General features: G+C 35.7%; 1 protein-coding gene across 2 annotated transcripts; it reads right to left on the minus strand.

Moving 5' to 3' along the window:
- Positions 1-89: 89 nt before the first annotated feature.
- LOC121420501 (integumentary mucin A.1-like) lies at positions 90-23,596 on the minus strand. 2 transcript variants are annotated; one of them, XM_041615164.1, is made up of 3 exons: positions 23,331-23,596; positions 13,551-13,623; positions 90-518 (listed from the first exon to the last, which is right to left on the minus strand). In XM_041615164.1, exons 2-3 carry the CDS (start codon positions 13,621-13,623, stop codon positions 175-177), a joined length of 417 nt encoding a protein of 138 aa, XP_041471098.1. In that variant the 5' UTR covers positions 23,331-23,596; the 3' UTR covers positions 90-174. The 2 variants fall into 2 exon arrangements, with proteins under 2 accessions (XP_041471098.1, XP_041471099.1); XM_041615165.1 differs by lacking the exon at positions 90-518 and adding an exon at positions 5,453-5,815.
- Positions 23,597-24,445: the final 849 nt, after the last annotated feature.

Genomic DNA, 24,445 nt, shown 5'->3' on the forward strand with positions numbered 1-24,445 from the left:
ACAAATGATATTCAAATATGATTTACAGTTGCACCCAGCTTACCAGATTAAGTAGCCATTTCTTTTTTTTATAATACTGATTTTCTTTTAGAGTGCAGCTCTTCAAAAGAATCAAGTCGTGTGGATGATGTTGTCCTCATGACCCCTTTTATAATTGTTCTATTTGAGTTTGAACTACGGACTGACAGGAGTGACTGGAAAACAGTCGAACCCAATATCACCACGCGGTACACATGTGGTTAAGACCGGTATTGGTACCGTTGGACTAGTTATCATTGGCGTAGTCGTTGGAGTTGTTGCAGACGTCGTGGTAGATGGTGTGGTTGCGGGTGTTGTGGTCGGGGCAGTGGTGGTGGGAGTAGCCGTGGTGGTAGGAGTGGCCGTGGTGGTCGTGGTGGTAGTGGTTGGCGGTGGTGTCATGTTTTTAGCTGGTCTGTTGCTTTCCTCCGAGGAGTCACTGCTCCCGCCGGACTCGTCGCTGTCATCTGATTCGGCGGACCGATAGATTCGAGGCCTCCCTGTTGTATTGAGATGATTCAATAAAAAAGAATTATGATATGAGAAACAGTGAATATGGAATTTGATCGTTAGAGTTTTCGATATTCATGCATCATTCGCAAAAGCCAAACGAAAATATGATGAAGTTTCGATGAGGATCAACCACTGTCGAAAAAACTTCGTCAACATCGCCTTCATAGAGTTTTCGCATATAGGCACGCAGAACATGGAGAATGAATCCAACAACTTAGTAAATGTATTGAAAATACAATAGTCAAATCAAAATGAAGTCTTCGTCGAGGGCCGGTGGATCTGATCAGAAGTTTCGTCGGTCGTTTCAGATCTGATGGCTCGATTGTTATCGGGTCCTGCGATCATAGCACCATCTGTACTGTGCACAGCGAAAACTGTGATGTTAACCGGAGTGCATAGATGACCACGCCAGTAATTTTACACCGGGTGTTGAATTAGTGGTGTTAGTTTTACACCTATAGGTGTCATTACAACACCTTTGGTTATTACATTTACACTTTTTAGTTTTATGTTCAATCTTTAGGGTGTAATTTTAACACCTCAGGGTGTTGTCCTCTATTAACACCAATTGGTGTCAGTTTTAACACCACAATTTTTACAGTGTGGCGGACCGTGACATGGATGAGACAAAGTATTGGAGGAGCACTTTGAGAACAGTGCTGTGCCCCTCTGATGATTTGTCTCCTCCGGGTCACTTTCTGAAACTGAACACCATGATTGGCCTTTCGTAACTCATCGCGAAACTATTTGTACCATTCCATATTTTACTGCGATCAGCACGATTGCCACGACTGAAATACGATCACTACGAGCACACCACAATTAAGATCAGTTTTAATCGTGATGCGAATTTTGAAAGTGGGAGCTGGGTATAAAGAAAAATCGCCAATAATTAGGCCTATGTCGTTTGTCCAGGAGTCACCGACGTAACTGCTGGTCCAATTTACCGACCATATATAAAGACTTCATTGTGATTTAACTTGTATTTTCAATGCATTTGCGACGTTTTAGGATTCATTTATCGTCGATGTGCGGAAACTTTCGAACTTATTCATGGGTATCGGGGCATGTTCGCAAATATTGTTTGGACTTTTTTTTGACTGGTCGAAATAAGAAAGAACAATATCGGCAGTCTTGATTGTTACTTTAAAAGGGAAGATGGGGAAAATATTACAACATACTGTATCATACTTCAGGAGACTGTATTTGCTGATTTGCTCCCGATTTCTAGATTGTTGCCCACATCTCGGCGGTGAAACGGTTTCACCGGTGGATTCGGCATCCGCCAGCATGCAGATATCGGAACCATATCTGCCGGATTGCCGCGGTTTGATTTTCTTATTATATATTTCCTATTAAAATATATATTTCCTAATAAAATATAAACAAAAGTTGTAGGTCCTAGAAGGAAATGAGTACCGTACGGCTTGCAGATCGAGAACGATACCTGCCGAAGAGATATTGGTTCTGAATCCGCCGGAGTTGGAACGCGATCCACTGGGCGATAGTGTTCCGAGAACCGGCTCTGATTCCTTCCTGACCAAATTTTAGGCCGCATTCTCCTATATCTGTACCTGTATACTGACACAGATGTTCGCTTATACCCCTCCCTCTCTCTCTTTTAGCATTCACATATATGTGAATGCTAAAAGAGAGAGAGGGAGGGGTATAAGCGAACATCTGTGTCAGTATACAGGTACAGATATAGGAGAATGCGGCCTAAAATTTGGTCAGGAAGGAATCAGTACGCACATCACTAAAAACTCTTTCTCAATATTTCTAGTTTCGCTCTCACCCTTTTGTTTCGTTCCCCATCCCCAGATCCCCCTTTTTCATCAAAATATATTCTCACATCGCCCAGTATATTATGTGATTTCAAGTTCAGTGTTGACCTTTTGGTGTTGGTGTTAGGTCGATTTGAACAGAAGTATAACTACAAACATAAAATGAAGATGGTCCTGAATAGTCTCTCACTGGTTGTTGAGATGTCAGTTAGTGTGATCTGGATCAGATTCACAAACTCAGGATAGATTTTGGAGCTAGGGGAAGCAATTCAAATTTCAACATCAACACCAACACCAAAGGCAACACCGGACGTGAGATCACCCACTGTCTACATACAAATTTCCGCACATCAATTTCAAATGGCATAACCTCCACTCATTGGAAAATAAAGAAAACAAAATAGAATCCCGAAGATACACACTGCAAAAACTCTGGTGTTAATTTAACACCAGCCCGGAATCTATATGTGTCCACACCAGAGACGTGTTGGTCTAACACCAGAAAGGTGTTTATACAACACCAATTAGTATTAACCCAGCATCGGTTTGATACCAAACTGGTGTTGTTTCAACACTTCTCTTGTGTGGACATATATAGATTCAGGGCTGGTGTTAAATCAGCACCGCAGCTGCAGCAACCATGATAACACAACCAATTTGCTTTATGTTATATTAATTTAATTAACAGTATAATGTCCACCATAAGTCATAGAGTTGCAGTTTTATACATATAAGTTATTATGAAAATACGAAATATACAAATAGATACAGCTATGTTAAGATAAATCTCGCGGACTAAGAAATTGGCACCATTAAAGGCATCATAATTACTTCCTTTGGGTGCAATTTTTCACTAAAATAATGTTGCACAATTACAGAGGTACATGACCACGTAACTGTCCTTTCAATAAAATCAATAAATTGTACAAGCATTGCTTTTTAGTGGGTCCCTCCATTTGCATCTTAATTTAATTTCTATTGAAAAATAGTATACTTATTTAAAACCTCCAATGTGTTGCCCAAATCGTGTAAGTTTTATTCACAACATATGTATTATTATTTTTGTTTCTTTGCAATGGATACAAATACTTATGTTTATATATATGGTATACAATTTGTTTTTTTTGATGGAAGTGAAATAAATAAAATTGAAAAATTGAAATTGAAAGGGAGATCAAAGAGAACAACAAATTAGTGATAATTTTAAGACATATTTAGGCTTTGGGACACAAGATCGCCTTTGACCATGAATATTCGTTATTTTTCATCTGACTTAGAAAATTTGGTTGGTTCAGTCGGTTTGATCTCGAAGTGGAGTGCTTGAGTTAAGTTCAGCTATAAATATTGTAAAGTTATATAAGAACATCCAAGTGAAAACCCTCACGGATACAAAAAATAAATCTGGACAAAGGTCACCATATCGTATAAATCCAGATATTAAGCAACCATTTTAACTCAACCTGTCGTTGTGTCTGTTATATATTTCAGTCCCATGACATGTGCTCCGGCAACAAATGCTCCGATGGAAATTCTTTACATGAAGCCAAACATGAATACTAACCTCCAAAATCAAAGGAACACTAGTCATTATCTTTAATATTCTGGACAAAAAATATCTATTACAATCCAAACTTTAATCCCATGTCCAGAGATATTAAGACCGGAGCAAAATGTCGCAGGAGCATTTTTTTTTAAATAACACTAGAACGCTATGGACCTAGGTCGATGATACAACTAAAGTGCTGTAAGCGCCATTCTGGTATGGACACAAAACAGACTAGTATATAGATATTTAGTTGCCCCTTCCTGTCAAGCGATTGGCAAAACTACGCTTGAGCTAAAATTTTGGTTCATAATTAGGTTGCTCATTATTTACTCAAATGGCGGATGGATAAAATTTTTACAAAAATGAAAAAAAAAAATTTGGATAAAGTTTTATGTAATAATTTTTTTTATAACATTGCTCTCGTTCCCTTTCCTCCCCCTTTATTTACTTCAGTGCTGAAATATATCCTACACAAACAATGCAACTGCGGCCTCGTGGATATAATTGTGATAAAAGTAAAATAATAAAAGCAACCCCAAAGTACACCCAAAGACTGTTAAAGGATGGGCAAAAGGCAATGAAACTGTGAAATAAAATGTGTTACATCACATTCCCATGCAGTGTATAAACAGATGAGAGAAATAAAGTTACTGGAACGGAAAAGAGAGTCGTTTGGGACTATTGCAGGGGCGGCATAACAGGGAAGTGGGGGGGGGGGGGCTGAATTAACCCTTACACTTTCACCAGTATTTATGCAACAGCAACAACAACTAAAGAATAACCCCCATAACTGACCATAAAACTTTACTTCATGTGATTTTAGACCCTCTCATTTTCATAACGATTCCGCGGTCCCTGTGTTGGTATATCCAAGGTCCATGGTATTTCGACATTAGTGGGAACTTAAAATATGGTATTATAAATGCTGGATTAGTTTACAGGAGATTTAGCGCAGAGCAGAAAGAGGCTATCTTATGTTAATATCATGAAATGAAATATTGCTATAGTACGTTTACCCAATGAATGTCACCTTGACATGGAATGAAGAGTGAAGATATCTTAGGCCCGTTTCATAAAGACTCGATATAATGTCAAATGCACACTTTCTACAAGTGTACCATCAGCCAATCAAATTGAATGATTTCAGTAGCTTTTAACTGTTATTGTAAATTTGTTATTGTAGCATGTTTTATGGAACGGGGTCCCTAGGGGCCGTTTCATAAAACTGTTCGTATTACTGAAGAGTGACTTTTTAAGAACGACTGGTTATCATTTCATGTGGTTAATGATATTCACCATTACATGTTCATTGGTAATTATTTAGCACCAGTCGTGCTTAAAGGAACTGTCTTATAAAACATCCAACTGGTTGGTTTCAGGGCAGGGTGTCATTAGTGAATTAACTTTAACATTAATTTCAGGCCTATATTATGTCAAAGATGTGTTAACTTTCAGGGTGTTTGTAATGTAAACCGTTTCGTGTTATTTGGCTTACATCGGTTCAAGGTCAAGTGCAATGTACGGTCTAGGGTTTAACGTCAGCAGTTGTTGAACTGACGCAGAACAAGAACGATCGCTAGAAATGCAAGCGGTCTACTCTCAATTATTAAACTGTTTTTCATCTGTCTCTTCTTCAATATGATGTTCATCCGATCTTCTTTAAAAATCCAGTGCTGTTATTTGGTCCAAAGAACGAACTAGGGAATGGCCACCACGGGGCGGCAGTCTAGGGTGCCGTCACCTCGCATGACGCATGTCGTCATGACTGGCATCGTGGTAGTAGGTGGTTGCGTCGTCGGGGCTGTGGTGGTCGTCGTCATGGTCGTCGTAGTGGTTGTCGCAACAGTTTGTGGTCGGTTATCTATCTCCTCGGATGAGCTACTGCTGCTGCTACTGCTACTGCTGCTAGAACTACCGGATTCAGCTGATCTGTCCACTCTCCGTGCTGGTCGTCCTGTAATACCAGAGACCAGACAAGACAATCCTAAATAGACCGCTATCTAACCTTCTTTACATTTTTTTTAACCTTGTTCTTCAAATAAACTTTTAGAATTAATAAATATATATATTTCTATTCCTGACAGCTCTCAATCTTGCCAGAGGGCATTCTTTGTGATACATGTAGGCTTCAATATTATCTTTATTCGTCTGTGGTTGGATGACTGATTAAAAAAATCATTACGATTAGAAAGGCAGTCACCTATCCCGCCTGCCTACGAAGTAACAGTGCCAAGTGCTGACGCCCTCTACGTTTGTTTTTTTTTGGGGGGGTCTTGGCATGTCTTACTGCTCATTGTTTTCACTGAAAATGATAACAAGAGCTGTAATAATGACAATAATGATAATTGAATAATAATAACAATAATGATAATTAAATAATAATAATAATAATGATGATAATAATAATAATAATAATTATAGTTATAATAATAATGATAATTAAATTACAGTAATAATAATAATAATAATGAGGATAATAATAATAAAAAATAATGATGTTGTTATTGTTGTTGTTGTTGATGATGATGTTGATGATGATGATGATGATGTTGATGATGATGTTGATGATGATGTTGTTGATGATGATGATGATGTTGATGATGATGTTGTTGATGATGATGATGATGATGTTGATGATGATGTTGTTGATGATGATGATGATGATACTATCCTATGCTTTGTTACTACAATTGTACTCAACTAATGACACTTTTATTCTCATTTATTTCTCGAATGTATACCAACGACCAGATATTGTTTGTTTAATCATTTCATTTTAGTTCTTTTTGGCGGGGGGGGGGGGGTTCTTTAATTGCTGTTTTTATCCTTCATTCAAATGGATGGAAACGCTATATGCATTATTGGTAACTCGGAAAACACTTGTTTAAAATAGAAGTTGAAGTTAAAACGGAAATAATATCTAGATTTAAATCTAAATGTAAAAAAAGGCGCGATAGGTCAGTCGGAAAAGCGGGGGTTTCGGATTCCGGTGACCCGGGTTCGATTCCCAAATGATGCGCTAGTGCCCTTTGGTAAGGCATTTATCCACATTACCAGGTCCCTCGGAAAGGACTTTAAACCGTTGGGCCCCTGGTTGCTTGCTGACAGACATTCGTGCTTTCTTAGCAGTCAGGTAAAAAACCTCGGTATATATATTAAAAAAACAAAAACAAAACACGGAGAATGTGTTCTATTGCTCGTCCAAATGAGTGTGTATGTAAAAGAGGAGTGAAGGATGGGAATCAAGATACCATTCATGTAATCAACCAATATAGGGCCTTCCAGTCGAAAGATGCACCCTCCCCGGTGAGTTAAGGTATTGAATCCCATCTAAAGCTATGTTAAAGGACAAGTCCACCCCACCAAAAATTGATTTGATTAAAAAGAGAAAAATCATACGAGCATATTACTGAAAATTTCACAAAAATCGGATGTAAAATAAGAAAGTTATGATATTTTAAAGTTTCGCTTAATTTTCACAAAACAGTTATAGACACACCCTGGTTGGTATGCAAATGAAGAGAGTGATGACGTCATCCACTCACTATTTCTTTTGTATTTTAATGTATGAAATATGAAATATTCTAATTTTCTCCTCATTGTGAAGTGAAACAGCGATTAAATCCTCCCTGATCATGTGATATTAGCATTGCTTATATGCTATTATTGTCATATCTGTAAAAAGTGAAATATTGTATAATTCAAACAATAAAAAAAACAAAAGAAATAAGGAGTGATGGACATCATCGACTGTCTCATTTGCATGTCACTGAGTTGTGCATATAACTGCTTTGTGAAAAATCAGCGAAACTTTAAAATGTCATAACTTTCTTCTTTTAGATCCGATTTTGATGAATTGTTCGGTGTTATGCTAGTTTGATTTTTCTCTATTTATTCAAATCAAAATTTTTCTGGGGTGGACTTGACCTTTAATTAAGGGGTCGGTCTTATACTCGAGGATCATTCCACATCTTCGATAAATAGTTCACAAGAACACGTATCGAATTATAGTGGTCTTTGGAAATTGGATGTTTATTCATACTTAAAACAAAAATACGTTTGACATCTAGCGCCCTCTCTCTGATTTTTTTTTCAGTTTATTTGAAATTTAGGGACTCCCCTTTGAGTGCTTACATGCACTTCACAAATTTAGTCAATGGTTATTAGAATTCTTAAAAAAGATACTGTATTCTGAATTTTCAACCCATTTCTTGAGTGAGAAAAAGTTTTATGTAGAGAAAAGACAAAATACACAGATATCAATCACGCACCCCGCAATCTTGTAGTGATGTAAAATGATCTAGTAATGACTTAAAATAGTGACATGCACTTTTATGGGGGTGGGGTTCGGAGAATTACCTGTTCACTGTATCAAGAGCCTGACGACAATTTTGTTTTTTTTTTAGCAAATCACATGAAAATGCATGACTTCAATTAAATAGAGGCTACAAACTCGCATACAAAAATACTGTGGGGGAAATTATAGCAATAAAGGTAAACTTTTTGCGTCACAATTAGTCATTGTTCCAAAATTACAAAATAACATCTGTTGTTGATCATCATCAACCCTCTATAACAAGGGCGTGCGAGGTCTGGTTTTTGGCGGAAATTCATTTTTAACGATGAAGGTTGTTTTTCGGAAACAAAAGGAAATATCATATTTGATATGGAACAGAAAATCATTTGCCATGTTTACGACAGGTAAATCAAGTAGAGCGAAGCATGCAAAGAAAATAATGGATTGCTGATGAACCCGGTCATCAAACCTTGTCATTTGACTTTGATGAGAAAAAAATAATAAAGTCAAATATTATGTTGACATTCTTGTCTGACAAGCATAATATGAGCAACATCCGATTGGCACGCGTTTTTGTTTAGTTTTGAATTAATTTTTAAAGAACTGAGCACCATCACCACCAATTTAATAATTGTGATATAAAAACAACGTAATAGTTTATGTATAATATTTACACCAGAGGATTTTTGACGACGACAGAAAATAAAAACCCAAGGTGTAACAGTGTTCAACACCGAACAGGAAAGTGGCAAAATATACATAACACCGACGTGAGCACCATCAGCACCAAAAGTGATATAAAACAACGTAATTGTTTATGTATAATGTTTACACCTGAGGATTTTTGACGACGACAGAAAATAAAAACCCAAGGTGTAACAGTGTTCAACACCGAACAGGAAAGTGGCAAAATATACATAACACCGACGTAAGCACCATCAGCACCAAAAGTGATATAAAACAACAATTGTTTATGTATAATGTTTACACCTGAGGATTTTTGACGACGACAGAAAATAAAAACCCAAGGCGTAACAGTGTTCAACACCGATTAGGAAAGTGCAAAAATATACATAACACCGATTTAAGCACCATCAGCACCAAAAGTGATATAAAACAACAATTGTTTATGTAAAATGTTTACACCTGAGGATTTTTGACGACGACAGAAAATAAAAACCTTAACACCCAAGGCGTAACAGTGTTCAACACCGATTAGGAAAGTGACAAATATATACATAACACCGACGTCTTGGAGAAATCCATTTCTTTACAGTCAATCATGACTTATTGCCAAATAAAATCAAGGAATGGAATGGAATGGAAACGTCTTATTATCCCTTGTCCGTAAACGACTACATCAACATACTAATAAAATGAATTAAAACTTGCCAATCAAACATGATTGAGTATTAGTCAATCAATATCATTAAAAAAATGATTATCACCACTGAAAATTGGATACATTTTGAAAGATTTATATCCTTGCTGCATTCCCCCACCCCTCTCTCTCTCTCCCCTTTCTCTCCCTTTTTCATTTTTTCTTTCTAATTTATTATGTGGAAAATCACATGTAGCCCATGCACTAAAATATTTTTGTTTCTTCCAAATTTTCAATTTCAAACTTTTCAATTATAAACAGGAAGTATATGACAGGATAACCACATACGGACAGAAAAAAATGAGGAAGCCTTTAACTCCGATGACATCAGAGGAGGTTACCCTTAGAAAAGTTCATCACCTCAGATCAAATAAAATTTCCCCGGATTTCTGTTTTCTCCCGATATCGGAAATGCCAGCGATCAAACTGAATCAATATTAAATGCTTTTTTAAGATTCACATTTAATTGTGGTTAACGTCACGATTACACTTCGGAATGAGTCAGTAAATACTAACTACAATATACATAGAACAAAAAATGGGGAAACAATAACCATGATAACTGAATAAGGGGAATTATGTTACGTGATAAAGAACATGATATTTCCACCGTCACAGGATGTAATTAGTGCATTAGAGAAACAAAAGATTCCAAATATTTGAGGTAAAAATTATTAATTGATATCTCTGAATTCGTTTTTATGGGTTGCGATTTTATTGAAATCACAATTCATCCGGAATCCGGAAATAATTTCGCATTGTCTTCATTTTGTGTTGTTTTTTTGCTTTACTTATTTGGAGAGATTCAGGTATTATTTCCTTGACGAAGTTTAATTTTGTTTTACCAGTTTGCTATTACTTAATTATAGTAAGCCAATATGTGGGCTTAAAAAAATAGCCGTATAAAGAGTCAAATGTCATTATCCTTTACTAGTTATTATTATTATCCTTATTTCTTTTACTAGATTATATAATCATCACCATATGGCTAAAAGTGGAATGAGTGCTTAATTGGTAAATTTGGTAAATAGCAATGATACACAGCAAAAACTGTGGTGTTAAACTGTGTACTTAGAGGACCACATCAGTTATTTTACACCGGTGTTAAATTGGTGGTGTTAGTTTTACACTTATAGGTGTTATTACAACACCTTTGGTTGTTACATTTACACTCTTTGGTGTTATGTTCAATCTCTAGGGTGTAATTTTAACACCTCAGGGTGTGGTCCTCTATTAACACCAATTGGTGTCAGTTTTAACACCACAGTTTTTACAGTGTATGATAATAATAATGATTAATAATAATAATGATAACATAAAAATAACGTTAAGCTATTATAAATGTGGCAGATCTAGTCATTTTCTTTCTTCTCTTACTTCTGATATCCCCACCTCCGAAAATACAACCTGTCCTAAAAAATAAACTAAATATATATTTTACTTTCGAAAGAATTACTTTGGCAGAGGATTCCTATATATTCAAGGTCTTTTTGTTTTATTAAATTTGTTTAATTCTCATTTCGAGGAAATGTAGGTTTCATTGAAATCATGACAACTCGGCCTACATTTCGTTAATAGATTTTAAGGAGTTCGATCAAACCCATTGGGGGCTTTTTCCAGGGGGTGAAAGCTGAAAGAATCCAAGTAATAATGACATAAGATTTGGCATATCGACAATTCTGATTTTCTCAATTTCCCTTCTTTATGAATGGAATGAACTTGAGTGATTAGCTAAGCCAGACTTGCGTGGTTTATTATCGGGACTATGAGTAATATTAATGGAAAATGAAACCTTTGGAACACGATAGCTTGTGTGAAAACAGAAAAATCAAAGAAACAGATTAACGAAAGTTTGAGAAAAATTAGACAAATAATGAGAAAGTTATGAGCATTTGAATATTGCAATCACTAATGCAATGGAGATCCTCAAATTGGCAATGCGACAAAGATGTGTGATGTCAATTGTGAACAACTCTCCCCATTACATAAGTATATATTTCACTTTTATCACATCTATCAGTAGATCATGTGTTATTTCTATAGGAGGGCATGTAATGCAGATTTTTAAATAATACATCATGGATAAAGAGTTTGTATCACCACAAGAAAAAGAAAAAAAGAGACATTTTGAGGGTATTTTATAGTCCATCACAGGGAAAGTTGTTCACATGTGACATCACATATCTTTGTCGCATTGGCAATGAGAAGATCTCCATAGCAATAGTGATTGCAATATTAAAATGCTCATAACTTTCTCATTATTTGTTTGATTTTTCTCAAACTTTCTTTGTTCTTATTCTTTGATTTTTCTGTTTCAACACAAGCCTACTTGTTCCAAAGGTTTCATTCCCCTTTAAAGACGAAACAAAGAGAAAATGATATTCCAGCAAAAATAATTGTTTAGGGTGGGGTTGCTTTTGGCACCATGGGGGGATGGTGCTTGTGCAAGGTGAATCTAAACTGAGACTCATCCCCCAAGAAACCCCCCCCAAAAAAACCCACACATATGCCGTATAGACGAGTGAGATCTCTCTCTTCCCCTTATTCTCTCTTCCGCCCCTCCTCGTCCGTTTCTCTCCCCCTCCTCCTTTTCTTACACGCCGCGCTTCGCGCAACTCATTTCCTGCTAAATTGGTTGAGATCTCCCTCCCTCCTTTTCTTTATCACTCCTCGCATTTTCTTTTCTACTCCCTTGATAACAAATTGTCGTGTATTCGGACCTCTGCCCCCTTTCCCATTGCGCTCCTCATGAATGTGACTCTTCCATCCCTCCTCTTTTTCTTCCTCGTATTCTCTTTTCCAGTTCCCCTTGAACAAATAAAATAAAAGTGGTGGTGCTGGTGGGGGTAGGGGGGGGGTGGGGGTTGCCCCTCTTTAGCACAAGAGCCACTCTTTAAATCCATAAATTAAAAGTCAATCTATAAAGGCCTGGTCACACCGCCCGAGCGTTGTTGGAGCGGTCATGGAGCGGAGAGAAAAAATCATCACCGCTCGCTACCGTTCACCATTTTCGATTTCGATTGTTTTTATTTTGTTTTCGATTTTCCCCCAATTTTGTGAGCGAAATTCGACCCTCTCTCCCTACCGCTCCACGACCGCTTCAACAACGCTTGGGCGGTGTGAACAGCCCTTTAGATTGTGGCCAGGGCCTAATACAAAATTAGATTGAAGATTTCGAATAAGATTGAATTATTACTCTATTGCATTGAACTTCAATCTAACTTTGGATTGGTCCCTGCAGATCGCAATCTATCTCATCTAGTAGTATAGCGAGTAGATGTTACGTGGAAAGGGGGCAATGTTCTCCTCGCAAACCAAAACATTGCGTCGTAATAAATCTTTGCATACGTAATTTTTGGCGGCAAGGGTTTCGTACGGAACAGCTGTGAGACGAGAGACAAGGTCATGTCATCTTTTATAATTGTTTTACAGCATTGAAATCTAGAGCACGCGTCAAGTTCAAGAGCTATACTGTTTTATCTACAATGATAACATGTAAGGTTAAGTGACATATGAATACTCCTAGTACATGCTAAAGGATTAGTAAGGGTGTCGTGTGGATGGACTGATGAAGGCATGGCCATGCTGCAGATTTTTTTCCCATTATTTTATTTAGTCATCAAAATGTTTAGCACAATTACCTGAAATATCTTGCCAAATGTGAATGAAACAAAAACCGATTTCAATCAATATTTTATTCATTTATTCATTTTTTTAAATGAATGTATTACTACATTTTTTTTCCTGGGGGGGGGGGTCTTCATCAATAGAGTGAAATGCTAGAACTGGACTCTTCAGCGAAATGAGTTCAATGAGCTCAAATTTGTTCAGATCTTAATCGATCGCAACTTCTGATTGATTGATTTTTGGTGGGGGCGGGTCTCATTAAAATAATGAAAGGTTAGAGCTGAACTCTTCCGTGAAATGAGCTCAAAATTGTAATGATCTCAGTCGATCCCAACTTCATCTCTGAAGAGAAATGTTTATTTTGATGTTACCATGGTTACTCACCTTGTGTCGTTGATAATAGAAGGCATATTGATAAAAGAAGGGCGAATATCGTTGAAACTCGGAGTACTGCCATCTGAAAAACGAAAAGATAAAAAAAATCGGTCTCAATTGAATGGAGGGGGCTGCAAATGGGGATCCCCTTTGCTTTTTTTTGGGGGGGGGGGCATTTTGTTACAAAAATCAAAATTTCTTGGGAGTATACCTATATGTACTGTAACTGCCTTTTCCCTTCTTTAGGTTTTAGATGTATTTTGTCTCGTTGGTTTTCGGTGGGGGGGGGGGGGGTGTTGTTAAAAAATCAAGTTTTCTTGGGAGTAGGCCTATGTGCACTGTCGCTGGATTTTCCCTTCTTTATGTTTAAGATGTTTTTCTGTTGGTTTTTTTTTGCAGATCAAACAAAAGAGAGGGACTGGTTTCATGTGTTATCCCCCCAAACAAATATATATATATTAAAAAAAATCTTATATTTTTTTGTTCTCTGACTGGTCTCACGCGTAAAAATGTTACATTGACAATGAGCATGACTCTGAGGGCATGGAGGGGGCTGAAGTTTCAAGCTGCTACGAGATTATGTCTATCTACATCGAGATGGAACGTGGAAAAGAAAGATTATCAGGTAAAGGTTATCTGCCAATCAAAATTAAAATCTAAATTGATAAACTTGATATTTTATGACTTCCTGACCGCGGGATTCCCTTGATCAGGGCTCCGTGACACAACCAATGGCCAATCAAGATCATCATTATATGCGCACTCTGTTTAAAATACTGACCGGGAACCAATCAGTGCGGTTGTTTCATATTAGCAATTCATCGCAAACCTTCGTGTTACGGAGCCCAGGTAAATAAATAACTGCGGCCAAGATTTATTAGTTCATTGAACTTAACCTTTATGTTCATGTGAGCTTCATGGACAAAGAAATTATTTTAGTTGTCATAAACGTGGACTAAATTAAGGTTATCTCTGCCTGATCATGTAAAGTTTTGCATATTTATTTATTAATTTTCGTGCACTGTACTTTATTTTGATTTATCATGCAAGCTTACACTCTTAAAAAGGGTTGGACAAAAATGTGCCCCATCTTGTAACCATCCTTGGGCAACATACTGTCCATACAACTATTGGTTAAACTCTGCCCAAATTGGGTAATCAAACATAATAAATGAGTAATAAATTTGGTAAATTGAATAATAATTGCCCAAAGTATATAACTTTTTACCAACATACATTACCCAACATCGTGGACAGTATGTTGCCCAAAATGTTAGATGTGTATATACAACACATGAGACTTGACCAAACCTTCACGGGTTTTTATAACTTCCCTTTTTCCTTTATTGTTTGATGGTAAACTCAGTATATATGTATAATTATGTGGAATACTTGTATACTCTTACTTTTGCTCATTTGTTATATATTTTTTTAAATTCTTATATCGCAATTTAAAATTGGTTATAAACGAATTGAATTGAACTGAACTGAATGGAATAACTAAATCGTTAGTCAACATGCGTTCATGTGTTAAAAGTGTTACATTTATGAGTTGTCAAGGCATTTATCAATTTGTAAAGACATCAATCTTCTATCCGTTATACGTATTGTATTTTGTTTATGAATTGAAGCTGTCAATAAAAACTACCTAACACACAAAAAATTCTTATTAAAGATATGTTCTTCTTTACAATCGATTTAATCATGTTTTCACTTTAGCAGAAAAAGTTTGACATTTTATAAAAACTCGCCCAATTTAATGATTAATTTCAAATATGATGATTTCTTTTTACCTTTCAAGCTGTTTTAATTGAATTATTTGTCGTCTTTAATTGTTTCTTTCAAGTCAAACAACACCTGGGATTACCTACTTGTTTGATATGTTTGCGTGAATGTACCAATATTGATATGCATTATTTCAATAATGTGCTTGATGTTTAAATGCAAGTCAACAACATCTGGGATTCGGATTATCTATGTATGTAATATGTTTGAGTGAGTGGATATTGGTATATTGCATTTACATGATTATCAATATTCATGCGTTAATATCAAATAAATGCTCTTCCATAATAATCGATTTAATCATGTTTTCACTTTAGCGCAAGAAGTGAGACATTTTTTCAACTCGCCCACTTTAACGATTAATTTCAAACATGATAATTCTTTTACCTTTTAAGCTATTTTAATTGAATTATTTGTCGTCTTTAATTGTTTCTATGAAGCCAAACAACACCTGGGATTACCTATTTATTTAATATGTTTGCGTGAATGTACCATTATTGATATGTATTATTTCAATAATGTGCTTAATGTTTAAATGCTTTCCTTATTTCGCCTTTTGACGTTAAGAGCATGGTAAACAATTATTATTTATTTTTATAATTGAACGTAATATCAAATGACAATCATGGTGTAACAATGACGGAAACACTTTCTTTGTTATCAATGTACTATTAAGACCAGGTCAAAGTAACACGTGTTCTTGGGTGTGACATTCAGGGGCGGGTCCAGCTTTTTATAAAGGGGGGTTGGGGTGGTATGCGAGGGAGCGTAGCGACCGAGTCCCAGCGAGCAGAGCAAGCGAGGGGGAGGGTGTGGGAGGGGGGGGGGTGTCCCCCTCCCACAGTAAGGAAAATTTTTGAAAATCTGTGTGAAAATGGCGTTTTCTTGCATCTAAAGCAATAATAATAATAATGATAAATGAAATAAATACATACAAATAGAATAAAATAAAATTACAAGTTTAAAAGAAAAGATAAGATCTAAAAAAATGGATTTTTTTATTTGGGGGGGGGGGGGGGGTTGCAACCCCCCCAACCCCCCCCCTCTAGTTCCGCTTCTGACATTTAACTTTAAACTTACAAAAGATCCACCCGTGTTTGGGTTATTATTATGTGTGAGGGAATGGCTCATGTATGATCGTTTATTAATTTTGTTTTTCCGATTTTGTTTGCTCATGATGTCATCGGTAACTATTTTTTCATTAATCTTTTGTATAGACTTTGTTTTATTACAGTATGTTTCATATGTTTCTTCTTTTGTTCGGTCCCTTTTGTAAACCAGCCTATAGCTCATCTGTGCTTTTACCGTCAATTGCTAATGTGAATAATATCAAATTAAATTGGAACCAGTTTCCTTTTGGCTATCCCATCACTGTAAAAAATGAAGTGCTAATTTAGCACTTATACAGTGCTTGTATAGTGACTGCACTACGAGTGTTGATATTTCAGTTCAAATTTACACTAGAAAATCAGCACTCGTAGTGCAGTCACGATACGAGCCGACCGATTGATCTTTCAATTGTCCATGTATTTGTGTATCATTTGCCAGCAATATGATAAAATAAACTAAACCTAAAATAAATAATTAAAATACATGACTTAATAATGCGATCTTAGCATTCATTATAATATATTCGTACTGCGGAAATAGGGAGCATTTATATATATCAAAGAGATCATCCCGGCTTTGTAAATCCATAGAAATTTAATGCCCATGGATTATCTAAAATGCGCAGATTTCCCTTGTTTACACTATAAAAGGAGTATTTGGTATAAAATAAAACTGAATGCATGCATTAACTTTATCAGTTTGGAGACGATGGCATGGCAATGATTTGATTATAATCGAAGGGGGGGGGGGAGGGGGTATCCTACGGAATTGATACCTCTTTAGACTTGAGACTAATTTTATCAATCAAGAGATAAATTTGAATAATTATCATATATCATTTTTACAAGGTTTCAGATAGAACCTGCTTATGATTTCTAATTTCAAATATCAAACTCCATTTTCACTTCATTCACATATAAATAAAAACAAGAATCCTCGCAAAGACATAATAGTGTTAACAAACAATAATGATTTTTAAGAAAGAGCAGTTTGTTTTATGTAAATCAGATAATAGCAGTAACAATTAATGCATTCTGGATAATTCACCCACGTTTCGACGTCACGTCAGTTATCGGTCAGGGGTTATACAGAGCTACCTTGTGGCATCATAATCATCTTTCCCTAAGAAAGATATAAAGCTGAGGTTTTTTCTCCAAACAAAATAATTTTGTTCATCTAACCATAGAGCAATGTTAATAGCTCCATGATCTAACAGTTTGTAGTTTATAATTTTAACCAACTTACAACTCTTTTCTGAGAACATTTATATTTCAAAAGAAGCACATAATACCAAACACAAAAAAGTTTAAACAAGAAGGTACAAAATCTAACAATTTCGCATTTAGTAAAGTCCATTGATAACATGATAATATTTATCCCAGGGCAGTAATTAGGCCTATATATTCTGAAGTTGAACCAGGTGCCTATGATCTTAATTACACCTGAATGAAATTTGGCTTATTACCCTTCATAAAACACGCAATATAAAATTATAGTAATATGATGTATAAAAACTGAATCAAGATCACTATATGAAACAAAAAACTTGCAGTATATTAAAATGACAAATCTTTTGGAAACGTAGTTCTTTTGGAATTTCGCCAAGCTGATGAAATCAGAGTGCTTGTTGTCTTAAGAGGATAAACAAACAAAGGATATGAGATTCGATCTTTATCCACTGTCTTACGCAACGGGTTGGGATTGGCAGGGGGGGGGACGCCTTTAATTTTTCCCAAGACTACAAAAATACAGTAAAAATCGAACCTACGTTTTATTATTTAAAATAGATCCAAAAGTGCACCAGATCCTTCAATTTCAATTCAGAATTACAACCACCACCACATCAACAGCTTTTCACTTTGTGTGAAAAGCTTTGCATTTGTTCAGTAATTATGTTTCCGTCAATATGATTTCTTTCCTGTAATACATGCATGTACGCATATAGTAAGTCGACTATAATTTCTTCTTTCCAAGGGGATCCACAATTTTACAAGCTTTGCTTTTTAGTGGATCCCCCTCATTTCCATTTCCATTTATGATCTATATAATTATACTGTTGTTTTTTTACGAAGTAAGAATGCCCTTCTGTAAAATTGTATTTGATTTGTATTGTTTTATATTACTTTGTATTATGTTTTGAATGGAAATGAAATAAAAGAATTGAATTGAATAACAAACAAACATCTTCGGAATCAGCTCGATTTTTAATTTAATATGGTATTTCCTCTGACGACCATCACTAGTTGAATGGACTTAGATAGTTGATATAAAGTGTATAATTATTATAAATGTATTTATTTTGTCGGGATGGCGGTATAAATATGGTAAAGAGTGATATTGACAATGTTGATTTTGAAGTTCGGCAATACCACTGAAAAGATTGTTTGAATAACCGTATGTGTTAAAGGTAAATATGACAATAATTGTATTGTAAATAAATCGAAATCCGATTCGGCAAAAATAAATATTGGTTAAACACGTGCTCAAATTGGTTGCCTGCACGGTAGCTTTATTAATTTTAGTGTATGCCGTGGTCGGGATCGAACCCCGGACTTTCATGTGTCTGGTACGAGGAGTGGAACCACATGGCCATGGGACCTCCATTCCCGATGAATCCAGACTTGATCAACTAACATCTGTAAACTCATCTATTACAATAACGGTTACACTTCGTATTTCCGAAGCTTCGTAATTCCGAAGGTTCTTTATTCCGAAGGTTCGTAATTCCGAAACACGTAAATTGCCTATACCTCGATGTTCGTTAATCCGAAAACGAAAAAGGGTTCGTTAATCCGAACATTTGTGGCGTAATTCCGACGATTCGTTATTCCGAAGGTTCGATAATCCGAAAACGAAATAAGGTTCGTTGTTCCGAAGGTTCGTTAATCCGAAAACGAAATAAGGTTCGTTGTTCCGAAGGTTCGTTAATCCGAAAACGAAAAAAGGTTCGTTATTCCGAAGGTTCGTTGATCCGAAAACGAAATAAGGTTCGTTTTTCCGAAGGTTCGTTAATCCGAAAACGAAATAAGGTTCGTTAATCCGAAAACAAAATAAGGTTCGTTTTTCCGAAGGTTCGTTAATCCGAAAACGAAATAAGGTTCGTTAATCCGAAAACAAAATAAGGTTCGTTAATCCGAAAACAAAATAAGGTTCGTTAATCCGAAAAATGAAAACCGGGAAAGCAGAGGCAGAGGCAAGGGGAGGGGGGCGGGGGACACTGTTGCCGTTCAATTATCATATGAGGATGGGAAGGCAAGGGCGGCCGAACGAATTTTCGTTGGGGGTAAAGCCAAAAAATGAAACTCATACGTCAAAATTGGGACTGTGGTGATATTTTCACCTTAAGATTATCATCTGCTTGAAGTCATTGTCTGTTTGATAGTGATTAAGTAGAGAATAACTTTTTTGAAGTGACTTCTTATTATGGCAAAATGTATATTTAGGCTTTATTTTTCGGGAGAGAGTATAATGAGCGAGCGGCTTGGTAAAACAAATTCAAAGGTGAAGTTGTATAACGTTTTTTGTGGTCAGTTATTCTTAAAATGGCATTATTGCGAGGTGTTGCGAGCGTGAATCACAAGCTAAACTTTAGGTTATTTCAATAAAAAATGAAAATTAGTTTTTAAAAATCCGAGCAGATTTCTAAGATGTGCATCTAACTAAAGAATTAACACGAGCGCAAAACGCAAGCTTAAACATACTGACCAGAAAAGGAACCTGTTAAAGAAAGCATTTAGTGACCTCTTTAGGATGCATATTTCACCAATCGAATGAGAGTGCGAAGCGCAAGCTGAAATTTTTCAATATTCCAGCCTGAAAACTTAACTTAACTTGTATACTTTTAAAAGAGTATTTTATTTCGAAAAAACATGAAAAACGGCATATTTATTTTTGAAAAAGGAACTTTCCCATTTTGGAAAATATTAATTCCCCTTTTTTTATTCCATTTTTGATGCCCCCTGCCTCCCTCCCGGCGGATCCAACTTTCGTCAAATAGAGGGGGGAATTTTTTTTTAGCCATATTTTCCTTGATCGGCAGTTTAAAGTTGATTTTTGTTTGTTTCTTTGAAAGGGTAGTCCTAACAGTCAATAATTAGCTTTATCCTTATAAAATAAAGTAAATATGTAATAACATGATAAACCCTTTTTAAATAATGCGAGTGCGAGCTATATTTTTGTTAATATGATGGGCAATATGTTTGTGATCTTCAAAGCGAGATGCCTATGTAACTAAATTTAGATAATAACTGCTAGCAAGAAGCGCGAACATAATTTTTAAATATATAAGCTCTGATCTGATCTAAAGGGGACATTTTAAGAACTTTTTGCAGTTAGCCATGAAGACGATGCGTGTTTTAGCCAATGGCGGCGGAACGTATTTTTTTTTTGGGGGGGGCAAAGTAAAAAAAAGGGGGCCAATAGGGGCAATTTGGTGCAAACGGATATTTTCACCATTAGATTATCATCTGTGTAAAGAGGTTGTGTGTTTTTGTAGTAACTAAATTGAGCACAATTTTTTAAGTGATCACTAAACATGCTAAAGTTATATATTTACGTTTCATTTCTGCGAGCGTAGAGAGCAAGCGGTTTGGGGGAAAAAGTCAAATCTGAAGATGTAAAATTCACCTTTTTGGTCAATACTGTGAAAAGGGCATCCTTGTGAGATGTTGCGAGCGAATCACGTGCTCAAACTTTTGGAAATTTCATGTGGGCCTAGAATGATGATATTGATAAAGATATCATTTACCCAGGGAAGCCACTTCAGTTCTGAAAACTATTCTCCCAGCTATTATTATTTTTTTTTACAAGAATGCTATAGAATGTCCAGTTTTCAGGTTGGAAAATCGGAAAAATTTGGCTCACGTTTCTCGCTCGCAACAAGTATTGTTTATTGAGGAACTCATTCTATTCCTGGTTACAAAAAAGAAGTATGAAATGTCCAGTTTTCAGGTTGGAATTTCACAAATTTTAAGCTTGCGGTTCGCGCTCTTATTTAGTTCGTGAGATATATATTCTATTCATGAGTCACTAAATGCAGTATTTAAAAGATTACTTTCTGAAGCCTGTTGGATAAAACTTTTTACCAGAGAAAACTCTGGTAAAAACTGAAAACTAAGGTTAGTCTGATTTCCGCCAATTACTTTAGCACAGGGCAAAAACTCCTGTAAAAACAACCTGAGTTTTCTCAGGTAAAAAGTTTCATGCAACGGGCCCAAGGTCAGTATATAAACAAATTACAACTCGCCCTCGCATTAATTCTTTAGAAAGACACACATCTTTCTCACGATTACAAAAAATGCTCCGAATGCTCACTTTACGTCTTGTTACATGAAATGTCTACTAGTTTCAGCTTGCGATTCGCGCTTTAAACATCTCACAAGGATCATTATTAGCATTATTTTTATTTTTATTACCAGCAGAAGCTGTTATTAAAAATGACATCCCCTCCAATACAAATCCTATTATCTAGAGGTTGCTCGCACGCTTCCAACACACTTGATCCCCTGCATCTTTAATTAAACCATTTGCTTATAGGCAGCAATTGCTCAGATAAAATCGAAATTAGCCTATGCTTGATCAGGGCGCCATTCTTAATGAAATACATGCTTTGGCCCCAACACACATCATCGATCGTTATTACTATCATTGCATAATATCGTGTAATCTTGTTATGACAACATCGTTTTTGTTACCAAAATGAATTATTTTCATTTTCGGAAATACGAACCTTATTTAATTTTCGGATTAACGAACCTTATTTCGTTTTCGGATTAACGAACCTTATTTCGTTTTCGGATTAACGAACCTTATTTCGTTTTCGGATTAACGAACCTTATTTCGTTTTCGGATTAACGAACCTTCGGAATTACGAACCTTATTTCGTTTTCGGATTAACGAACCTTCGGAATTACGAACCTTATTTTGTTTTCGGATTAACGAACCTTCGGAATTACGAACCTTATTTCGTTTTCGGATTGACGAACCTTCGGAATTACGAACCTTCGGAATTACGAACCTTCGGAAATACGAACCTTCGGAATAACCGAACCTTCGGAATTACGAAGCTTCGGAATTACGAATGTATGCGACAATAACTGGTTGTTATTTGCAGTGTAAATGTTTAACATGTTTAAGTCACTAGGCATGCTATACTTCAATTAGTTTTTGTTTTTTGAAGACTTTTATCATTTCTAGAATCATACAAAGATCATGTAGATCAATGATAATAATCATCAATACCATGAAGCGAGAAAGGGACTCCAGCTAATGAGGATTATAAAAATAAACCAAGTGTCTGATCATTTTTTTACAGAAAAATATAAACTGTAAAAAAAATCAGGAAATTTATCGAAAGCTTGTTCACAACATTTAACAATGAGGAAATATCAATAGTAATAACAGTTATATACGGCTTTTATGGATTTCCTGGTGCTCGTTGTTTAGTCTAATCTAAATACTTTGTCAATATTTTTCCTTTTTTCTGTTTCTTTTATATTTCCCGTTTGCAACTAAAATGAGTATCAATTGGCTAAAATAAATTATCGAAAGAACGAATTGCAATCAACCAATCGATCGAATATGGTTAGATGAGACAAACCCCGAAATTGATATAAACTTGATAAAATGTTGCTTTTCTAAGCCTTAGCGGACGAACTTTCAATAATATACACACACACACACATATATATATAATTCCATGGTTACTCTGATATAAAGATATTTCATGGAATATTAATTTAATTAAACACAAAATAAGGTCATCTGCAGCTAATAATAACTTGATAATGATTTCACTCAACAATCTAAGCCTTATTTAATCACTTACTAAAATAGAATGAATTTCTACTGAAAAATACACACTTTGATATATCAATAATGTTGAAAAGAACTTACTGTGAATTGGTGCTAGGTGAGCTAGTCGCTTTCCAAACTTGAAATAATCCTCCCGAAATCAAGCGATGGTTCAAAATGAAATGAATCACTTGCTTCGACACCAATCAGTTTTATTGTCGAGTAATTATATTCAAGTTCACACCTAATTTGTTCCAGTTGACGCTTATTTGGATTACAGTATGAATTATGACTATATAGGTATAATTATTTATATACCTCATCGAAGCGTGACTCTGCAGCTGGCTGGCGACCGACATTCAAGCGGTGACGTAACGATCATTTTTTTGCGGGAGGTCGGGTTCCGTTTGATTTAGCGGGAAATGCGACTTTTTCGCATGTCTCGATCTCGCAGACGATGTTGCTGCTAACAGAAATGGTTTGCGCGCGCAGATTCTAAATCCGGATCCGGGGATATGCCGAGAGAGGATAAAGTTTGTGGGTGAAAAATGATGACTGTGGAATTAATAAAGAGACATTTTGGCTTCTGTTTGAAACTGGGGGAAATAGAAAGGAATTTGAGAATAAGAAATATAACTCTGCGGTAGATATATTTAACCAATATATTTCGCAATAACTTCTATTCCTTCAAATATAAGAGTTGCCTCGGTCTAGGCATATCATTTTATTTATGGTTTAATCAAATTGTGCAATTATTTTTCAAACAATTTGTTATGAAAGCATTAAGGTTTACATGCACCTGTATTTTTGCAATTAATATGATTTTTTTTGGTAATTTGGGCAAAGGCCTTTATTCAATCCGGTACACGGACAAGTTACCGTTTTTATTTTTCTGCAATATATACATAGCTTTAAACTTTGTTAAAATATCTTTTATCCAGATTTTCATTTCTCTCACGTGCACTCGCACCCAGGCATATGCCAAATACGAAATCATCAAAAGATAGATTAATTGCACTTTTAAGAAAGTAAAATCAACTAAAAATCGACGAGTAAATGGGCATTGCCAAAATAAATGAGCAATAGTTTGTGTGTTCTGAGTTAAACGAACACAAATCAGATTGCAATAAACCAACAGTTTTCAAATATCTATCGACACCAAGGATATCATGAAAAATTTTAATCTGAAAATATCTAAGCTTTGTTGAAAATAAGCA

Source organism: Lytechinus variegatus, chromosome 8 (genome assembly GCF_018143015.1).
Source record: "Lytechinus variegatus isolate NC3 chromosome 8, Lvar_3.0, whole genome shotgun sequence".
In the NCBI taxonomy this organism is placed as follows: domain Eukaryota; kingdom Metazoa; phylum Echinodermata; class Echinoidea; order Temnopleuroida; family Toxopneustidae; genus Lytechinus; species Lytechinus variegatus.

Coding starts and splice junctions, on each gene's coding strand:
- LOC121420501 (XM_041615164.1), bottom strand. CDS start 13,623: ATGGCAGTACTCCGAGTTTCAACGATATTCGCCCTTCTTTTATCAATA. Junction 519..13,550: donor TCTATTATCAACGACACAAG/GTGAGTAACCAT, acceptor TCAATACAACAG/GGAGGCCTCGAATCTATCGG.